Here is a 17,171-nt window from a genome sequence, read left to right as displayed (position 1 = left end):
CCCGCAACCTCATGGTTCCTAGTCAGATTCACTAACCACTGAGCCACAACAGGAACTCCAAATTGAGTCTGTTTTAATCAGAGATTTTGCTCTATCAGTAAAAGCTCCTCTGAAACACACCTGATTGTTTAAAAAGAAGGAAGAAGAAAGGAAGGGAGGGAGGAAAAGGTAAGAAAAAGAGAAGACAAAGAAAAAGAAACCAAAATGGATCTCATTCTTAAGACTGTCCTTACACCTTGAGCAGGTCAATTCCCCGTGAAGATGTCTTTCTAGAGAAGAAGGACCCAAGAATTAACCCTTAATTCCCTGCCTCCAAGTCGTGTGTCCCCTTAACTATAAATCACCAAGTGACATGGAGTCAGGGAAGGGAAGGGGGCGAAGACAGGGACCCAAAGAACAACAGCAACAACAAAAATGACAGGTGCACATACGCAGACTGACCTATGTTGAGCCCATACACTTTTTACTTTGCATATTGAAAAGCTGTGCATGCTGTGCAGTAAGACGCAGAAACTCATCCTTTCAATTTCTTTATGTAGCAAGTGCCCCAGCTTCACCTCGGGAAATGATCAGCCTCAAAGAAAGGAAAACAGACTACGAGTCCACTGGCAGCAATGCCACCTATCATGGAACTAAAGGAGAACACACGTCCAGAAAGGACACCATGACAGGTGAGCTCCACTGAGTGCAGTTCTCCCTCAGAGCCAGTGACATGAGGGGACAGGGTGGAGGGCTGGGACATCTGGCCGTGCTTGTGGCTTGGCAAGATTGAGCAGCCAGCAAGTCCTGGAGACCTTGGCAGATTCCCAGGGATTAGCAATGAGGAGATTAGGCCAGAAGTATAACGATGGAGCATCTGGGAGTTCCCATTACGGCTCAGTGGTAATGAACCCAACTAGTATCCATGAAGATGTGGGTTCTATCCCTGGCCTCACTCAGTGTGTTAAGGATCTGGCATTGCTGTGAGCTGTATGTCACAGATGCGGCTCAGATCCCATGTTGCTGTGACTGTGGCATAGGCCGGCAGTTGCTGCTCCAATTTGACCCCTAGCCTGGGAACCTCCATATGCTACGGTGTGGCCCTAAAAAGACAACAACAACAACAAAAAAAAAAACAAAAAAGATGGAGCATCTGGAGCTCCCGCTGAGGTACAGTGGGTTGGTGATTTGGCTTTTCTCTGTGGAGGTGCAGGTTTGATCCCCGGCCTGGTGCAGTGGGTTGTGGATCCAGCATTGCTCCAGCTGTGGTGTGGGTCGCAGCTCCAGCTCAGATTTCATTCCTGGCCCGGGGAACTTCCATAAGCCTCTGGGTGGGCGGGGGTAGCATCTTATTCCTGGAATAGGGAAGAGGAAATTCTCCTGCCCACATTTTATCTTCAGCCTTTCTTTCTCTACCCATTGCTTCTCACTTGCCCAGCTCCTGATATTCTCTCAATTTAGAGAGGAGGTCACCAAAGATTCCTTCTTAGTTGGCATAACTCAAGATGGTGGGTGATGCAGAGCCAAGCTTTGCCCATTAGGAATAGGGAAGAGAAGGAGGATAAGCAGAGGAGGGGGGAGGGGAGAGAAGCAAAGGAAGAGGGTTTCGGGGAAACCAACACAACTACTCTTGAGACATTTTCACCTCTTGACATGAAAGCAACCTCTTAGCAGGACAGAGTTCCAGGAAGCTTCATTAAAACCACTGATCTCAGCTTCCCAGAGGAGGCGTTTATCTTCCATGGCCTTCATCCCCCAACTCCCCCACCTCCCAATCACACCCACTGTCTCATCAGTGGGACTAAGGCCAAAATTGGCACTGACGCCACCCAGCTGCTAGATAACCAGCCTTGACCCCAGCTCTCCTCTTAACTCCACATAGCTCTCCTCAGGGCGGGGCTCAAGTCCACATTCATCCCCTGGGGGTCCCCACACCCTGTCCCCACCCTGGTTTGCCCCTCCTCCAGGAGCAGAACTTGGCAGCATTGATGTAGAGGAGGTTATGCCTTAAAAGCAGAGCCGCCAGAGCCATCAGCATCTCTAGTGGGGATTCCATACCCTTCTTTGCCACATGGATGTGGAGATGGGCCCCTCCTGAAAAACAGGCCATAAGGACTTGAGGAGAATAGGGCCAGATTAGGGCATTCATAAAACCTGGGTACAGAGGGTGCCATGCAAAACAGATGCAGAGACCCACTTATGAGAAGACTCTTAAAAGCACGAGGTGCATTTCTCTGATATTATTTAGGTGGAGACCTGCAGGGAAGCAGAAGAGACAAAGTGGATGACTTATTAACATGCCATCCAGATCCAGGATGTCTAAGATAAATTTTTCTAATGGTAACTGCATTTACCCCTGAGGCAGTGTTTTCCATGGTAACTCTATCTGGAGGCATAAAGAAAAGCATCATAAATGATGCTTGTGGTCCCCACCCCCAGATCAGCACTCCGCCTCCTAGTACACACTCCACCAGAGAAAGCCTCACTCTCACCCCTGAAGCATCTCCTGAATAGGAGAACTGAATTCATTGCATAGGACGCATCTGATTCTCATTTTCTAGTTCTTTTTCCCCATAAAAGTAGCCCCTGTTGTAGATGAGCATGAACAAAGAAGGTTATGCGTCTGAATGCCAAGTCCCCAGAATCAAGACATTCAGCAGAGAATCTAACTTATACTGATTACTCCAGAGCAGTGGCGACACCAAATTCACCTGACCCATTTATTTTTTGATTATTATCGCCCTAGGTAGCCACATCACTGGCAGGTGGGGATGACAAATTGAGATATAATTACAAAAATAATTGTGAAATCGACTGCATTGTTATTAAGCATATCTTTTCTCTTTAACTCTCTTGCCCAGTAGAATCATTCAGAAGGCTTTTCAGTGTGAGTGTGTTTATGTTGAAATAGTTCCAGTGGTCCATGATCATGCCTTGCACACATCATAAAATAAAAAATAAAATCTAATGTATTTTAGATATATTAATCTTCCTAGAATAAAAATGGTAAGGATCTTGACAACTCCAGTATTAAGATACATGTCATTTTTCAAACTTATTTGGAGGCTTAAATACTTTGCTCTTGCTTAAAAATGCAATTCAAAACTATACTATCAATCATGTAGCAAGTCTAGAAGAACATCAGGATGTTTCTAGGATAAATATGTTTATACGAGAAAGTTCCTTTTAAGCCCACAAGTTAACAAGTAAAAGTTTAGTTCTCATTATCACAGTGATGTTGATGCTGATTGTGGTGGTGGTGATGAGATGATCATGGAGCTGGTGCTGGCGATGGAGGAGGTGGTGTTGGTGGGGGTGATGGGGTGGGTGCTGGTGCTGGAGGAGGTGGTGATGGTGGGGGTGATGGGGTGGGTGCTGGTGATGGAGGAGGTGGTGTTGGTGGGGGTGATGGGGTGGGTCCTGGTGCTGGAGGAGGTGGTGATGGTGGAGGTGATGGGGTGGGTGCTGGTGCTGGAGGAGATGGTGATGGTGGGGGCATTGGGAATGAAGGTGGTGGAGATAATGGTGTTGGTGGTGAGACTGGTGGGGGTGTCTGTCCCCTCCTATGGTGGTATGAAGTCCCCAGCCAAGCCTGGTGGAAATCAACATTCCAGATAGGAATGGAAATGATTAATTGCCAACTTCTCTTCTGCTTCACTTCAGCCAATGTCCATCATTCCAGCATTTACTTGCAGATCAAATTTCCTGGGACCTCCATGTCAAAAGCCATACCTTTTCTCATTCACCAGTAAATCCAGGAGGCACTTAAAGTTCAGTGCATTGAGCTAATATCTGACAAACTGCCACCTTGCTTGTTTCTAAGGCATCAGAGGAGGGCCTACTTTTCCCCCAAAGGGAACAACATCCCCTCTGCTGTGGGAAGCCCATGGGAAGCTTCACCCTCAACATGCAACGTGCAAAAGGTTTAACATGAAAGCAGTTCCCAGCCTGGGTCATAATCTCCTCTGCTGAGCTCTGGAAATGCAGATCCATCTGGGTTTTTATTCTAGGCCCCCACCCCCACCCCCCGCGCCCACCTTTTCGTATTCATTTTCTAGCTTAGATGGAGCTCCTAAAATGTCTTCTCTCCTTAACATTTCTCTGTGGCAGAGGAACCCTCAGGAAGCGAGAGTCAGCCATTCGTTCAGGCATGCAGATCTGTTAGAGCTGTTTCTTGCGGTCATGGTTCCCTAGGAGGATTACGTGTTCAGAAGCACGCATCGGAGGAGGGCTGTGTGATCCCAGCAGCTCCGCGGCCTGACTTGAAAATTCACCTGGGGATTTTTCCCTCCCAGCTGAGTTCCCAAATGCCTTAACATCCAATGGCCTGTGCTCTTTCCATCAGTGTCTCTCTTATGCCTTTTAAAGCCATTTTCATCTTCAGTATATTAATTCAGCTGGAAATTGGGGCCTATCCAAAAAAAGAAAGGCATTTCCCTATGAGTCTATTCTTTGCTCAGCCATATAAAGGACAGCGCATCTATGAAGAATCTGCTTCTTGTGTTTGGAATGGCCACTAGTTCAACCTCCTTTAAACAGGTGAAGTGGACCAAAGAGCAGGAGGAAAAGACTTCTAGTAGAAACATCTTTAACTTGGAAGCCACAAGCATGACAGGGAGGGAGGCTAAGGCTATAATGACATTTTACACCCCCCCCAAAAATTGGGTTTTATTTTGAGTAACAGAAAAAAATTTTTTCACCTTGTCCTTGAAGTGACATTTTTCCAGCAGCAGATTATATTTCTGAAGGCAGATTTTTCAAAGGTTTATGCACTCATTCACTAGCTCAGCAAATAAAGCTTAACCTAAAAGCATCCCGAGGCCAGGCGCTTCTGTCCCAGGTCCTGGGGAAGCTAGAAATGTAGCAGGACAGACTGATCTCTGTCGTCACAGAGCTTCTCATCTCCTAGATGAAAGGACCAGGTAAACAATGAAACAAGCTCGCTAAGAAGGTAATAGAATGTGGTGTTGAGTGGGATGGAGAAAACAAACGGGGTAATGAGAGAGAGGGCATCAGGTGGATGTGGCTACTTTAACTAACACAGTCAAGGAGGAGATCTTAGAGCTGAAGCCCGAATACCAGCAAGAAGAGACGGTCCAGAATCTGGGGGAAGCATGTTGCAAGAAGAAGGATCTGCAAGTTCAACATCCCTGAAGCAAAATAAACTTGGAGGATCAAACTGGGAAGGAGGGCCAGCATAGCCAGAGCTTTCTGAACCAGCAAAGAAGAGAAGAGCAGGAGATGCTACAGGAAGTCATGCCAGATCACATGGGGCCTCAAAGACTATAATGGAAGCTTGGCTTTTATCCTAATTACAGTGGGCAAGGCCTCGGAGTGACATAATCCAATCTAAGAAGATGATCACTCAGTGTTGGGAATAAGGTGGACCAAGGAGCAGGGTTGAGCAGAGTGGAAGCTAGGCCATTGAGAAAGATTCTTTAGCAGGGGTTCATACAAAGGATAGTAGTTTCCATAGCAATGCAGAGACATGAGGGTTGGGCCTTCAACCAGAGTATCTATCAGAGGGATCTTTTAAATGGGAAATGAGTTCTTAGCTCTTACTAAGCAAAGTGTCCCAGGAGGAGTTTTATTGCACAGCTATTATGTACTGGAAGCAAAAGATAATTTTTTGCTTGATATCTGGAGTGCGTTATTCCACATCATTGAGGAATGATGTTTTCCAGAGCTTTCTCAAACCAGGGTCCTTTAGCAGCTATGAGGGTGATCTTGCCCTGGGCCCTCCCTCTGGGCCCGTGGCATGAGGCTCAAGGGGTCCAGGTGAGGAAGCAGACAAGTGGTAATCTTTCTTGGGACCTTGGAAGCTCCTGTAAACTGGAGGAGACCTTCCTTCCTTTTCATCTAGACCACAGGCTGGTCACAAGACAGAGTGCCGGGTGGGGAGGGGGCTTCTGGCTCTATGGAATAGGACTCCAGAGCTGCAGCTGCCCAGATGTGCAGGGCAAAGGCAGGTGGCAATTCCTGCCCATCCTTCAGGCCTCTGAGAAATGAACAGTCTCAGAGCTGATCAAGCACTTCCATGAGCTCAAATTAGAAATTTCATTCTTGTCATTCTCCAGCTAAAAACGAAGTGGGTGATCCAGATTACTGCATGCTTCAATGCAAGTGGCAAGCTTTTATTATCTGCCAGTGTTCACCAGAAAACAAGGCCATAGGAATGGCAAGATGACCATCTGTTTGCTGCACCTGTCCTGACCCTGTCTGCAAGCTGAACATTATTGCAAAAGGCTGACATGCTATGGGGATTTCATAGAATAGCTGTTCTTCTTTCTTAATATCTGTATGCAAAATAAAGTGGGGCCAAAGGATTTCTTCCACTTGAAGTGGTCCATGAAACACCAAGTTCTGTCAGGGTAGGAAACAGCTTCAATAACCATCATTCCTTATTTGAAGTCTTGCTCTCTTTGCTAATATGTTTGTTTCTCTTTTGCTTTCAGCTCAAAACACTGGAATTTCAACTTTGTATAGGAATTCATATGGTGCGCCTGCTGAAGACATCAAACATAACCAGGTAAAGGAGAGGCAGCCTGTGGGTATTCAGCTCCCGCTTTGGCTCATGTGAAGTGTTCTGGAGTTATAAAAGATAAGAGCTTGTATTTAACATGCAAGAAAGCTGAAGAAGAAAATAATGTTCTCTTCTGCTCTCAGCTCCCATGTGACACACATGTGGGTGGCGGCAATCATCAGAACAGCCTTAAATTTGAAAACAGTCTTTGATTTCAATACAACCGCAGGTTTTATCTGGTGGTAGAAAACAATTCTACTGTGAGCCAAAACCTTAGAGAGCCCCAAACATACAAGGGTAAGATGCTGATTACTGGGCGGATTGTCTAATTACGAGACGTGGATTAAATACCTCCTGTAATCCAGGTAATTCTCATTTGGAAGAAGGCATTCAATATACACACTGGATACAAACAAAACAGACACATCAAGCTTACTATGAACAACTGAATAGAAAGCATTGTGTTGTGCCTTGCTGTTCATTCTAATTAGAGAACCAGCAGCAGCAGCAGCAGCAGCACCTATTCCTAACCCTAAGCCTGACCCTAACCCTATTCCTAACCCTAACCCTATTCATAACCCTAGCTCTAACCCTAATCCTAATCCATTCAGGGTCTTCTGCATCAGAGTTGCATTTTATCAAGATGTGTAGGTAATCTGTGGGGATGCTCATGAATGAGGAGCCCTGGAATAGTAGCTACTTTAAGAATCATCAGTGTCTGTGTGTGTGTTTTATTTAGCAAATGTTCATTGGAGGCTTATTTTCTCTGTGGTTCTTTGGCAACTATAAAAGCAAAAGGGCACGACCTTTGCTCCTTGTTTGATCAATAACTTCATACTTTTCTTTACCATGGTGGTCATCCCAGAAAGACTGACATTCTTTATAATTCTTGGCTACTGGTAATTGTGGCCAGACCTGGCTTCTTCTGATGCTCTGGATTCCTGTCATATGTCAGGAAAACTGGACTGAAAAGGTAAACCTGAAAGCTGTTTGCTGGATCATGGTAACCCGATGATAAACATAAAAGGGAAATGTGCTGTTTTTGAACATTTCTCACTACCCAGCAGGGCAGCAGCTTTGAAGAGAAAAGGGGCTCCCTTCTAGCAGGTAGGATGTCTGATGCAAGAGGATACAGTTCTGGTCTTTGCAAAAAGCAAAGATTCCAGTGGAATAAATAAATAGGAGCATGAGCTGCAGACAAGAGATCCCCAAGGGTGAACCCCAACTATTTGCAGGTCCACATGCCCAAACATAAAGGAAAATGGAAATGCAAACTCTATAGAAATCAAGCCTTTTTCTTTTGGCAAATATCAGATACAGTGAGCCAGTCATCTCCGGTTCTTAAAGATGTTTGTCAGGAAAAGAGAGGACCTTGGTTTTGCATCCAAGTGCGGAAGAACAGTCTATAGTTTCCAAAGAGAAGAGAGACGCTCTTGGTATCAGCCTTTATCTCCAGGGAATCCCACTGTTGTTGGCCATGAAGAAAGACCCTGCTGTGACATCTCCCAGTGTTGCTGCAGTAGGTTCCAAAGGATGGCTTGCAATCTAGACCTAAAGAACAGTCCACAGTGATTCTAGGTGGCATAGTCCACAGTGGTTCTGGGTGGCACATTCTTTTCACCCAAGCCTATTCTGAGCATTTAAGGAAACTGGAATTAATGCACTCAGATAGCATTCCTGTCTAAAGATTAAACACAGCTAATCATACGTAGACTTTTTCTCAGGCTGCCCCAGAATGTCCTCGACTCAACCCCAGTGTGAAACATCAAGGTCACAGTGTCTCGGGCGAATGTGCTGAAACTCAGTCTGGATAGAGAATGAGCTCTGAGCTATTTATCAACACAAGGGGGACGTTGCAGGTGGACCCCCAGCAGAGCTGAGTCCTGTGGTCATAGCTCAGTGCTGTCATTATTCCCTGAGCTGGTCCAGCAAAGAGAAGGGGGGCAATTGGACTGTTAAGTCTATTCTAACATCAAGCAATATTTTTTGAAGGTCCACCAGAGAGAATTGTTTTTTTTAACCTAAAAAATGTTCAAGGAAATGAGATGACACTCCAGTGACTTGGGAAGAAGAGAATAAAGCATTTTACTTATGTTGGCTTATGTTATTGGAATACACTTCTACTCTAGTTGCAACTTTCCCTCTTGGGAATTCAGTAAAGTAAGACCATCCTAACCATTCAAAAGAGCTGATGATATGGTTCTCTTCCAGTTGGGTGGTTCTGGAGATGACCTTGTAAATGGCATCTGTGATTTGGATTCTCTGCCCCTGCATGCATGGTCAGCTATCCCAGATGGCTTTTGTTTTTAAAACTTTCCTGGGCCAAAAGCCATCTCACAACTTGCAACTAATAAAAGGCCAGCTTGAAAATTTTAACCAGGATGGATGTGTTGGAGGCCATTCAATTTCAGTGTCAAAGCTGATCCTCACGAATGTTGCAGAAGAGGCTGGACAGAGATTCATCTTAGAGAAGTGATTCATCCAGGGAAACTAGTTTCAGGGGCATCTCTGGGATGAGGCAATGGACAATTAGGTCTGTATGATATCACTTACATGTGAAACCTAAAATATGACACAAATGAACCTATCTACAAAACAGGAGCAGACTCACTGACGCAGAAAACAGACTTGTGGTTGCCAAGGGGGAGGAGGGGAGGGAGAGGCATGGACCAGAGGTTTGAGAGTAGTAGGTGCCAACTATTACCATTTAGAATGGATGAGCAATGAGGTCTCACTGTACAGCACAGGGAGCTATATCCAATCTCCTGGGATAGAACATGATGGGAAAGAATATTCAAAAAGAATGTAGGGAGTTCCCGTTTTGGCTCAGTGGGTTATGAACCTGACTAGTATCCATAAGGATGCAGGTCTGATCCCTGGCCTCACTCAGTGGGTTAAGGATCCAGCGTTGCTGTGAACTGTGGTGTAGGCCGGCAGCTGTGGCTCCGATTCAACCCCTAGCCCAGAACTCCCATATGTCGCAGTTGAGGCCCTAAAAAGCAAACAAAACAAAGTAAGTCCCCAAACAAAAAAAGAATGTATATGTATGTATGACTGAACCACTTTGCTATACAACAGAAATTGGCACAACATTGTAAATCAACTATACCTTAATTTAAACATATATATTTAATAAAAGGCAGTGAGATCTGAAAATAAGGCAGTAGCCCTGGATATGTGGCCAAGGAAGGGAGGGACAGGGCAAGAGCTGGGAGCCAGGCTTTCCTGACTCTGCAGAAAAGCAGCCAGTCAGCGCTCAGCTGTGGAACATCCCACGTGATCACCGGCCACTCCAGTTTCAAGTTCAGCGAATTCTGAGCATAAGGACTCCTGGAAGGAAACAACCATTAGTGTGAAATTAGGTTTTCAATCCTTGGTTTTTATCTCTGGTGTCAACTGGTCACAGACATCATTTTAAGAATTAAGTACTTAAAGTCTGCAAAAAATCCTACTGTGCTTCAACCAGTCAATCCCATACTTCTAAAGAAAACTAGCATATTTAACTGTATCCCTGGCAATAGTACTTTTGTTCAGAAACTAGAAACAAGGGGTGTGATGTTTTTGTTGACCAATTATTCAGATATTACTGATGACAATGAAAACTCCATCTTAAGCTCCTGGTCAGTGTCCTCATTCTCACTGCCAGGTGGGCAGGGCAGATGGAATTATCCCCGGATCTGAGGAAGCTGGGATTCCAGGAGGGTATAAGGCTTTTCCCTCAGTGACATGAAGAAGCTAGGAAGAGGCCAAGACTCCAGCCTGGTTCTTCTTCACTCCTATGTCCCAGTGGTTCTCCGATTTGAGATGAGTCGGGATCCCCTTGGAGGACTGATAAACACCGATAAACACTGGTTACTGGGCCCCAACCCCAGAGGTTCTGATTCGGTAGGTCTGGAATGGGGTCCACTGCTTTGTACCTCTAACAAGTTCCCAGGGGTGCAGGTGCTCGTGGTCTTGAGACCACACTTTAAGAACCACTGGCCCTTACCCAGCAGCCTCCTTCATTGTATATTAACACCCTGATTCTTCAGCTTTTACCGCAGGGTGGACTTTGAAGACCTATCTCAGGCCACTCTTTCCCTTGCATTAGAAATCCTTTCAGTTTGTGGGCAAACTTGATGAGGAAAAACATAGTCTTCCATCATCGTGCTAAAGGGATGGGAGGTGGAGAAGGGGCCAGGTCCTTCCTAATTTAAACTGAACATTCTGCTGCTGAGGAAAATGTTCAGCCAGGATGGCTTTATGGGAGCAGGAGCCATGGGACAAAGCACCATGAGCGTGGACCCCAGTGAAAGCCACATGAGCAGGCTGGTCACACCTTCCTGTCCCAGAAAGGATGCTATCTTAAGGAAAAGCAGGAAACAGCCTCAGGCTCCTCAGATGTACTGGGGCTTCTCTGGACTCTGCAGACACTCAGATTCAGAACACACCACTGTTGTATATGAGCATGGTTCCACAGAAGTCTGGTTTATCCACACTGTGCAATTTAAAAAAATGAGTTCCCGCTGTGGTACAGTGGGTTAAGAAGCCCACTGTGGCAGCTTGGGTCACTGTGGAGGCGAGGAGTTGGTCCCAAGCCCAGTGCAGTGGGTCAAAGGACCCACGTTGCCACAGGCATAGCTCAGATGCAATCCCTGGCCCGGGAACTTCCATATGGCGCAAGTGTGGCCATTAAATGCATTTATTTTAGCTCCTCTTGGGAAAGCTTGTATTTCATCTGCCTAATTTTGAACACTGTCAGATAATCTTTTAGAGTAAATGATAAAATACAGCCAACATACCTATGCTGTGAATGCGGCTTACCAACAGACATCCGTGCTGCTGGGCCAGTGAGCAAATTTAATCCCTTCAAACACAGCCATCCTGGATGGTTTGTTCACACAAAAACTCTCAGAACTGCAGAACTCAACCTTAGAAAGGATTGATATGGGACTTCAGGAACAATACAGACGAACTGAAGAAGGTAATTCTCCAAAATGAGACACTAAAATAAGCTTGTTCCCAATCCCAAAATGTCTACCGATCAGCGAGAACACAGCAACAATAAGACATTTGAAAAAAATTATTTAAAAAAAAAGTGAAAGATGTAGCCATCATGGAAGAGAGCCACAAGCCTTAAAAATAACCTCCCCTGAAGACCTCCCAGGTCCTGGCACAGCCTCCTCTGACCATTGAGACCAGCACACAGAAGTCAGACGACTCTTGGTCTCCTTTCCAGCCTCCCTTCTTATCACAGAGTCTGGAGTCAACTCAGTGAGGCCAGGCCACCTCGGCTCAACTGAGACTGTGTTCCTGCCTCTTGAGGTCAGCCGGGTGTGCATTCAAATCCCAGCTTCATACCACCCCTAGTATGGCATCCTGTGGAAGTTTTGTTACTTCTCTGGCTTTTGGTTTCCTCATCTATAAAATGGGAATTGGATGGATGGATGGAGAGAAAGAATGAAAGAAAGGAGGGAGGGAGGAAAGAAGGGGGAGAGAAGGAAAGAAAAAGAAAGAAATAAGGAAAGAAAGAGAAAAAGAAATTGAGAGAGAGAGAAAGAGGAGGGAAATAGATTAGATAGTTAAGTAGGTAAAAGATAGTGACAGACATAACCATGCATACATATATGTATATGTACATATATATACATACACTAGATTAAACAAATAAGAGTTCGTTAAATGTTGAATATGGTTCCCACTGAAATAGAAACATTGAAGTCCAGTTCTCTCCCGGTGTAATTTTTCCAAACCTCCCAACTTTAACCATTTTGTTTACTTGACACTTGGGTAGCAGCACTGCATAGTAGTGGAGAGGCTCGACATAGCACTCAGCTCCTCAAAGACCAGCTCAGGGCACCTTTGCCTGTCCCAGTGACCAGGTGGACCTGATCTTAACATTTCATGGCAGTTTCAAATGTCTCGCTCACACCCCGGCTCTCAGACTAACAAACGTCTGTGCTCTGTGAGCTTTCTCAGGTAGACAGAAACCTCATTCATTCAGCCACCAGTAGCTGGAAGTGAGACATCTTGGATGGCAGCTGTGATGAAGTTCACCAGTTCTTTGAAGCATAGGTCGATTACCAGTGTAAATCAATTACATACAAAAGAGGGAGTTTTGCTTACTGGAGGGAAGAAGTATGGGCAAGCCATTAGGAACATTCATTTACATACAACGTGCTAATTACAAATCATTATCTATTAACTAAGACCAATTTATAGAGGATGTTTCGACGCTGAACCTTAGTTAAATTAGTAGGGAATTACCGAATCCGCTAGAAAATGATCAAACTGCTCCTTTAGGAGTGTTCCGTCATTCCCACTGGAACTCCCCCCCAGTCATGGAACATGAGGAACTCTGTGGGTGCCATCATGCAGTAGCTGTGGGTATGGTCCTCATCCCACGCCTTGGAGGTACCCTCACTTTGGGGGCATGGTGCTTAGGGAGGGACCCCAGAGGCAGGGGGAAGGGAAGGGTTTCGCCAGGCCCCCACGTAATAAAGCTAATTATCAGCCTGTGAACGCTCTTTGTTTTACTGTCTTTAAAGCCAGGCAGAGAGGACTCATTCTGGACTTCAGGTATCCCAAAGGCTCCTGTACCCCGTACATGTGACAGTAACCTGCAGAGGACAAGAGTGGAAACAGGGAGCACTGAAGTGGGCTGGGGGGGGTCGGGGGTCACTGGACAATTCTGAAGACTCCTTCCCCTAACCAAAGGCTCGGTAATCCCATATTATTCTTGAGACCAATCAATTCTTTTTTTAATTTTTTAAATTTTTTTAATTAAAGTATAGTTCATTTACAATGTTGTATTGATTTCTGCTGGATAGCAAAGTGACCCAGTCACATATATACATTCTTTTTCTCATATTATTTTCCATCCTATTCTATCATCAGAGTCTGGATATAGTTCCCTGTGCTATACAGTAGGACCTCATTGCTTAAGCATTCTAAATGCAATAGTTTGCATCTTTCACCATAGCCAAGACATGGAAACAACCTAAATGTCCATCAACAGGTGAATGGATTAAGAAGATATGATACATATACATAATAGAATACTACTCAGCCATAAAAAAGAGCAAAGTCATGTCATGGGTGCAAGTGGAAATTCTCATACTAAGTGAAGTTAGAGAAAGAAAAATACCATATGCTATCACTTATATGGAATCTAAAATGTGGCACAAATGAACCTATCAGTTCTAAATTGAACTAAGTTAGGAAACATTTTGGTTCTCTAGAGTATATACTCTTTGGAGTGGATTCCCTTCCCTCTTTTTCTTATGTGACTCTCTGTGTATCTTCTAAGGCTGAGGTACCTGGTCCCTTAGGAAGGTATGATGGAATGGCTCTATTACTGAGAAGCCTCCATCCTCCAGAGAGGCATTGATCACAGCCCTCCAAGCTGGCAGGAAGATGCCCAAGTGACATTAGACCTTGTACATCTTCACTTTCTCTTTGGGATTGCAGCACCTAGGTGTGATGGAAAAAATGCAGGGAAGATGAATATAAATGACTTGTGTTTTGTAGCATCTAGCTTATACCTCTTTAATGTAAAAAAGGTTAGCTAATAAAATGATTCAGTTGTTGTGGCAGTTTGGGCAATTTCTTGAAAAGTTAAACATAGAATTACTAGCAGCTCTGCTAATTCCACTTCCGGGTACATACTCCCTGAAATTGCAAGCAGGGACTCTAACAGATGCTGGTGCACCCATGTTCCTGGATAGCAGATTTAGTCACAATGGTCGAAAGGTAGAAATAATGCTTGTGTCCCCTCAGTGGATGAAAGGGTAAGCAAACATGATCTCTCCATACAATGGAATATTATTTAGCCTTAAAAAGGAAGGAAATTCTGTCACATACTACAACGTGGATGAACCTTGAAGACATTAGGTTAAGTGAAAGAGGCCAGACACAAAAGGACAAATACTGTATTATTCCACGTATCTGAGGTACCTAGACTAGTCAAATTCATAGAGACAGAAAGTTGAATGGTGGTTTCCACAAGCTGGCAAAAGGGGGGATGGGGATGTATCCATTATGCTTAATGGATACAGAGTTTTTGTGTGTGACGATGAAAAAGTTCTGAAAATGGATAGTGGTGACCCTGGCACATGCGACGAATGTACTTAATGCCACTGAATTATACACTTAAAATGATTAAAATGGTAAATTTGATGTCATATATACTTAACCAGAATAGTAATTTTAAAAAATCAAAAGATTATCTAGAACGATAGCGCACGGACTCAGGAAGCAGCTTTAAAAGCAAAGTCAATCAGGAGAAGTGCGGCACCGGTGAATGCCTGGAGGATGCTCAGAGCCTTGACTTGGAGGGAGGGTGTGTGCATCAGCTACCACGGCGGGGAGGGTGGGTCAAGGGAAAAAGCACTCACCCAGCCAGCTCTTCTTCTCCGGGCAGGTTTCAGCACAGCCAGTCCCACAGGAGCCCAGCAGAAAAGACTACGAAACCTACCAGCCGTTTCCCAATTCCACGAGAAACTACGAAGAGTCCTTCTTCGAGGACCAGGTCCACCACCGCCCTCCCGCCAGCGAGTATACCATGCACCTGGGACTCAAGTCCACCGGCAATTACGTCGACTTCTACTCCGCTGCCCGACCCTACAGTGAACTGAACTATGAAACGAGCCACTACCCGGCCTCCCCCGACTCCTGGGTGTGAGGCAGGCGGCACGTGGCACCAGGAACAGTGCATGTGCATGCAGACCCACGACATTGCTTTTTTTTCCCCCCCTGCAAATTTAGTTTGTCAAAGCCTGTTCCATAGGAAGGCTGTGATAACCAGTAAGGAAACCTTACAAGCTATCTTAGAAGGCTAAATGAATCGAGAGTTAACTTGAAAGTCCATAGAAAGTGATCCTAAATCTGACATTGAGTGACACCTTTCTAGGTCGGGCTGAAAAGTCTAAAAAAGTGCTTTCCACTGAAGGTGGCTGGAGGCAGCACAGGAGGCGGGCGGTCGGGGTGAAGGGGCGTGAAGGTTATAAGCACAGAGGCGGCGTAGTTCACACACTTCAGAGGGACAGCTTCTCACGCTTTGTTTTCTCTCTTCATCCATTGTGATTCTAGGCTTCAAGTTGCATTGGGGTTCCTCTGTACAGCAAGATATTTCTTGCCCTTTGTTAATGCATTGTTGTAAAGTATTTGATGTACATTACAGATTAAAGAAGAAAAGCGCATCGTGTATATTACACCAATGCAGCGGCGTTTCCTCATCTATGGTTCTAAATATTGCTTCAATTTCAGACTTTTGAAAGATGTATGGATTTCCCAGGTTTTCTTTTCTTTTCTTCCTCCCAGTATGTTTTAACAGAGAAAAAAAAAATGGGGAAAAAAGAATATTTAGCAGTATTGTTCGTTCTGATATGTGAATTTGTTTGTGGCAACTAAGCAAGGCATTCAGCAGTTTCTGACAATTAACATACATCATTCCACTCTCCTTGTCAACAAAGTGCTTTTTCACTGCCTAAAATTTTAGATGTAGATATTTGAAATAGATTTTTTCATTTATACCAGTTTTCTTTATGATGATACAGTGTTAAAAGGAAATAAATTACAATTGATCTGTCATCCATATTTGCTAAGAATGTCTATTTCCAAGGACCTATCTTACAAAATACACATTCTTGCTCGTGTGTCTGTGTGTGTGTGGGTGTGTGTCCATGTATGTACAAAAATGACCTGTGTGAGATTTTCTTTTGATAGAAGCTACTTCATTTGCTGTTCATCTTGTACAAACTTTGTTTTCGGTTTTTAGTATGAATGTACATCTGTTTGTTTCCTTTGTACTCGATCTATTCTTCTGACCATCTAGTGACTCAGGATATTAGCCAGTGGAAGTAAAGTTATAGGATTTTCACACATACACACATTCCTGGATACCAACCCTTTCTACAGGCCCATTTTCTTCCATGTTTTATGCCCTCAGAACGTGATAAACCATGGCCGACTCATTAACTTCACTTTGGGGCCAATTACTTGAAAAAGCCACAGAAAATGTAAACTGCTCGCCTTATCCCCCCCCCCAAGCCCCCAAACTTTTATGTTCATGTGGCAGGGAGCAGTAGAAAATTCTGGATTAGATTATGAACACTGAACTTGAAGCTAATGTTAGAATAGTGGTTAACAGAGCTAAGTAAGGCTAACCATTCAAAAGAACACGGGCTGTGGGTAAATTAGCTTTGCTCTTTAGATGCAGGTTACTGAGGGCAGTAGGTGCCTAGTATATGTTAACTGTTCTTGAAAAAAAATAAAACATTAAATAACAAAAGAAATTGGCTGCCATTTTCCTTTAAAACTTTCTCCCCTTCACTCTACCTAGTTTAATTCAGTTCAAAGTCTAAAAGGGATGGTTCTTTCTCCAAATTTAACAACAGTGCAGAGACCTCTTGTTCATTTGTGCAAAGGAAATGCTAATTTCCAGAACAGAGTAGTATGTATTTTCATATGCATTTGTATTTCCATATGCATTGTCCTACCGCTACTTACAATTTGGACCTTATCCCACTGTTTACTACAAGAAAACACTTCTGGGTCCCCTCCCTCAAATGCTCTAGCCTCTATATATGGAGAGAAATATGTAGCATTGGGGACAATATTTACACTTCACTCCTGTCATGGAATGAAATAGTAAAGCTCATCGAAGCAAAGAGATGGTAAAGACATGCCT

The 17,171-nt window shown here is 44.3% G+C and overlaps 1 protein-coding gene across 10 annotated transcripts in view; it reads left to right on the top strand.

Moving 5' to 3' along the window:
• Positions 1–16,776, top strand: part of CTNND2 (catenin delta 2) — a 1,014,682-nt gene extending 997,906 nt beyond the window's left edge. For all 10 annotated transcript variants that reach the window (XM_021076841.2, XM_085001648.1, XM_085001647.1 and 7 more), the window contains 3 exons: positions 540–671; positions 6,435–6,508; positions 14,904–16,776. In XM_021076841.2, the coding sequence (XP_020932500.1) occupies positions 540–671; positions 6,435–6,508; positions 14,904–15,164 (467 nt within the window). In that variant the 3' untranslated portion in view covers positions 15,165–16,776. The remainder of the gene's footprint in view (positions 1–539; positions 672–6,434; positions 6,509–14,903) is intronic.
• The last annotated feature ends 395 nt before the right edge of the window (positions 16,777–17,171 follow it).

Source organism: Sus scrofa, chromosome 16 (assembly GCF_054392235.1).
Source record: "Sus scrofa isolate SSC_HxYL_T2T_F1_AM1 chromosome 16, Sscrofa_HxYL_maternal_Yorkshire_Landrace_v2.0, whole genome shotgun sequence".
In the NCBI taxonomy this organism is placed as follows: Eukaryota; Metazoa; Chordata; class Mammalia; order Artiodactyla; family Suidae; genus Sus; species Sus scrofa.
Note: the sequence above shows the minus strand (reverse complement) of the source record. Positions and strands in the feature narration are given on the sequence as shown.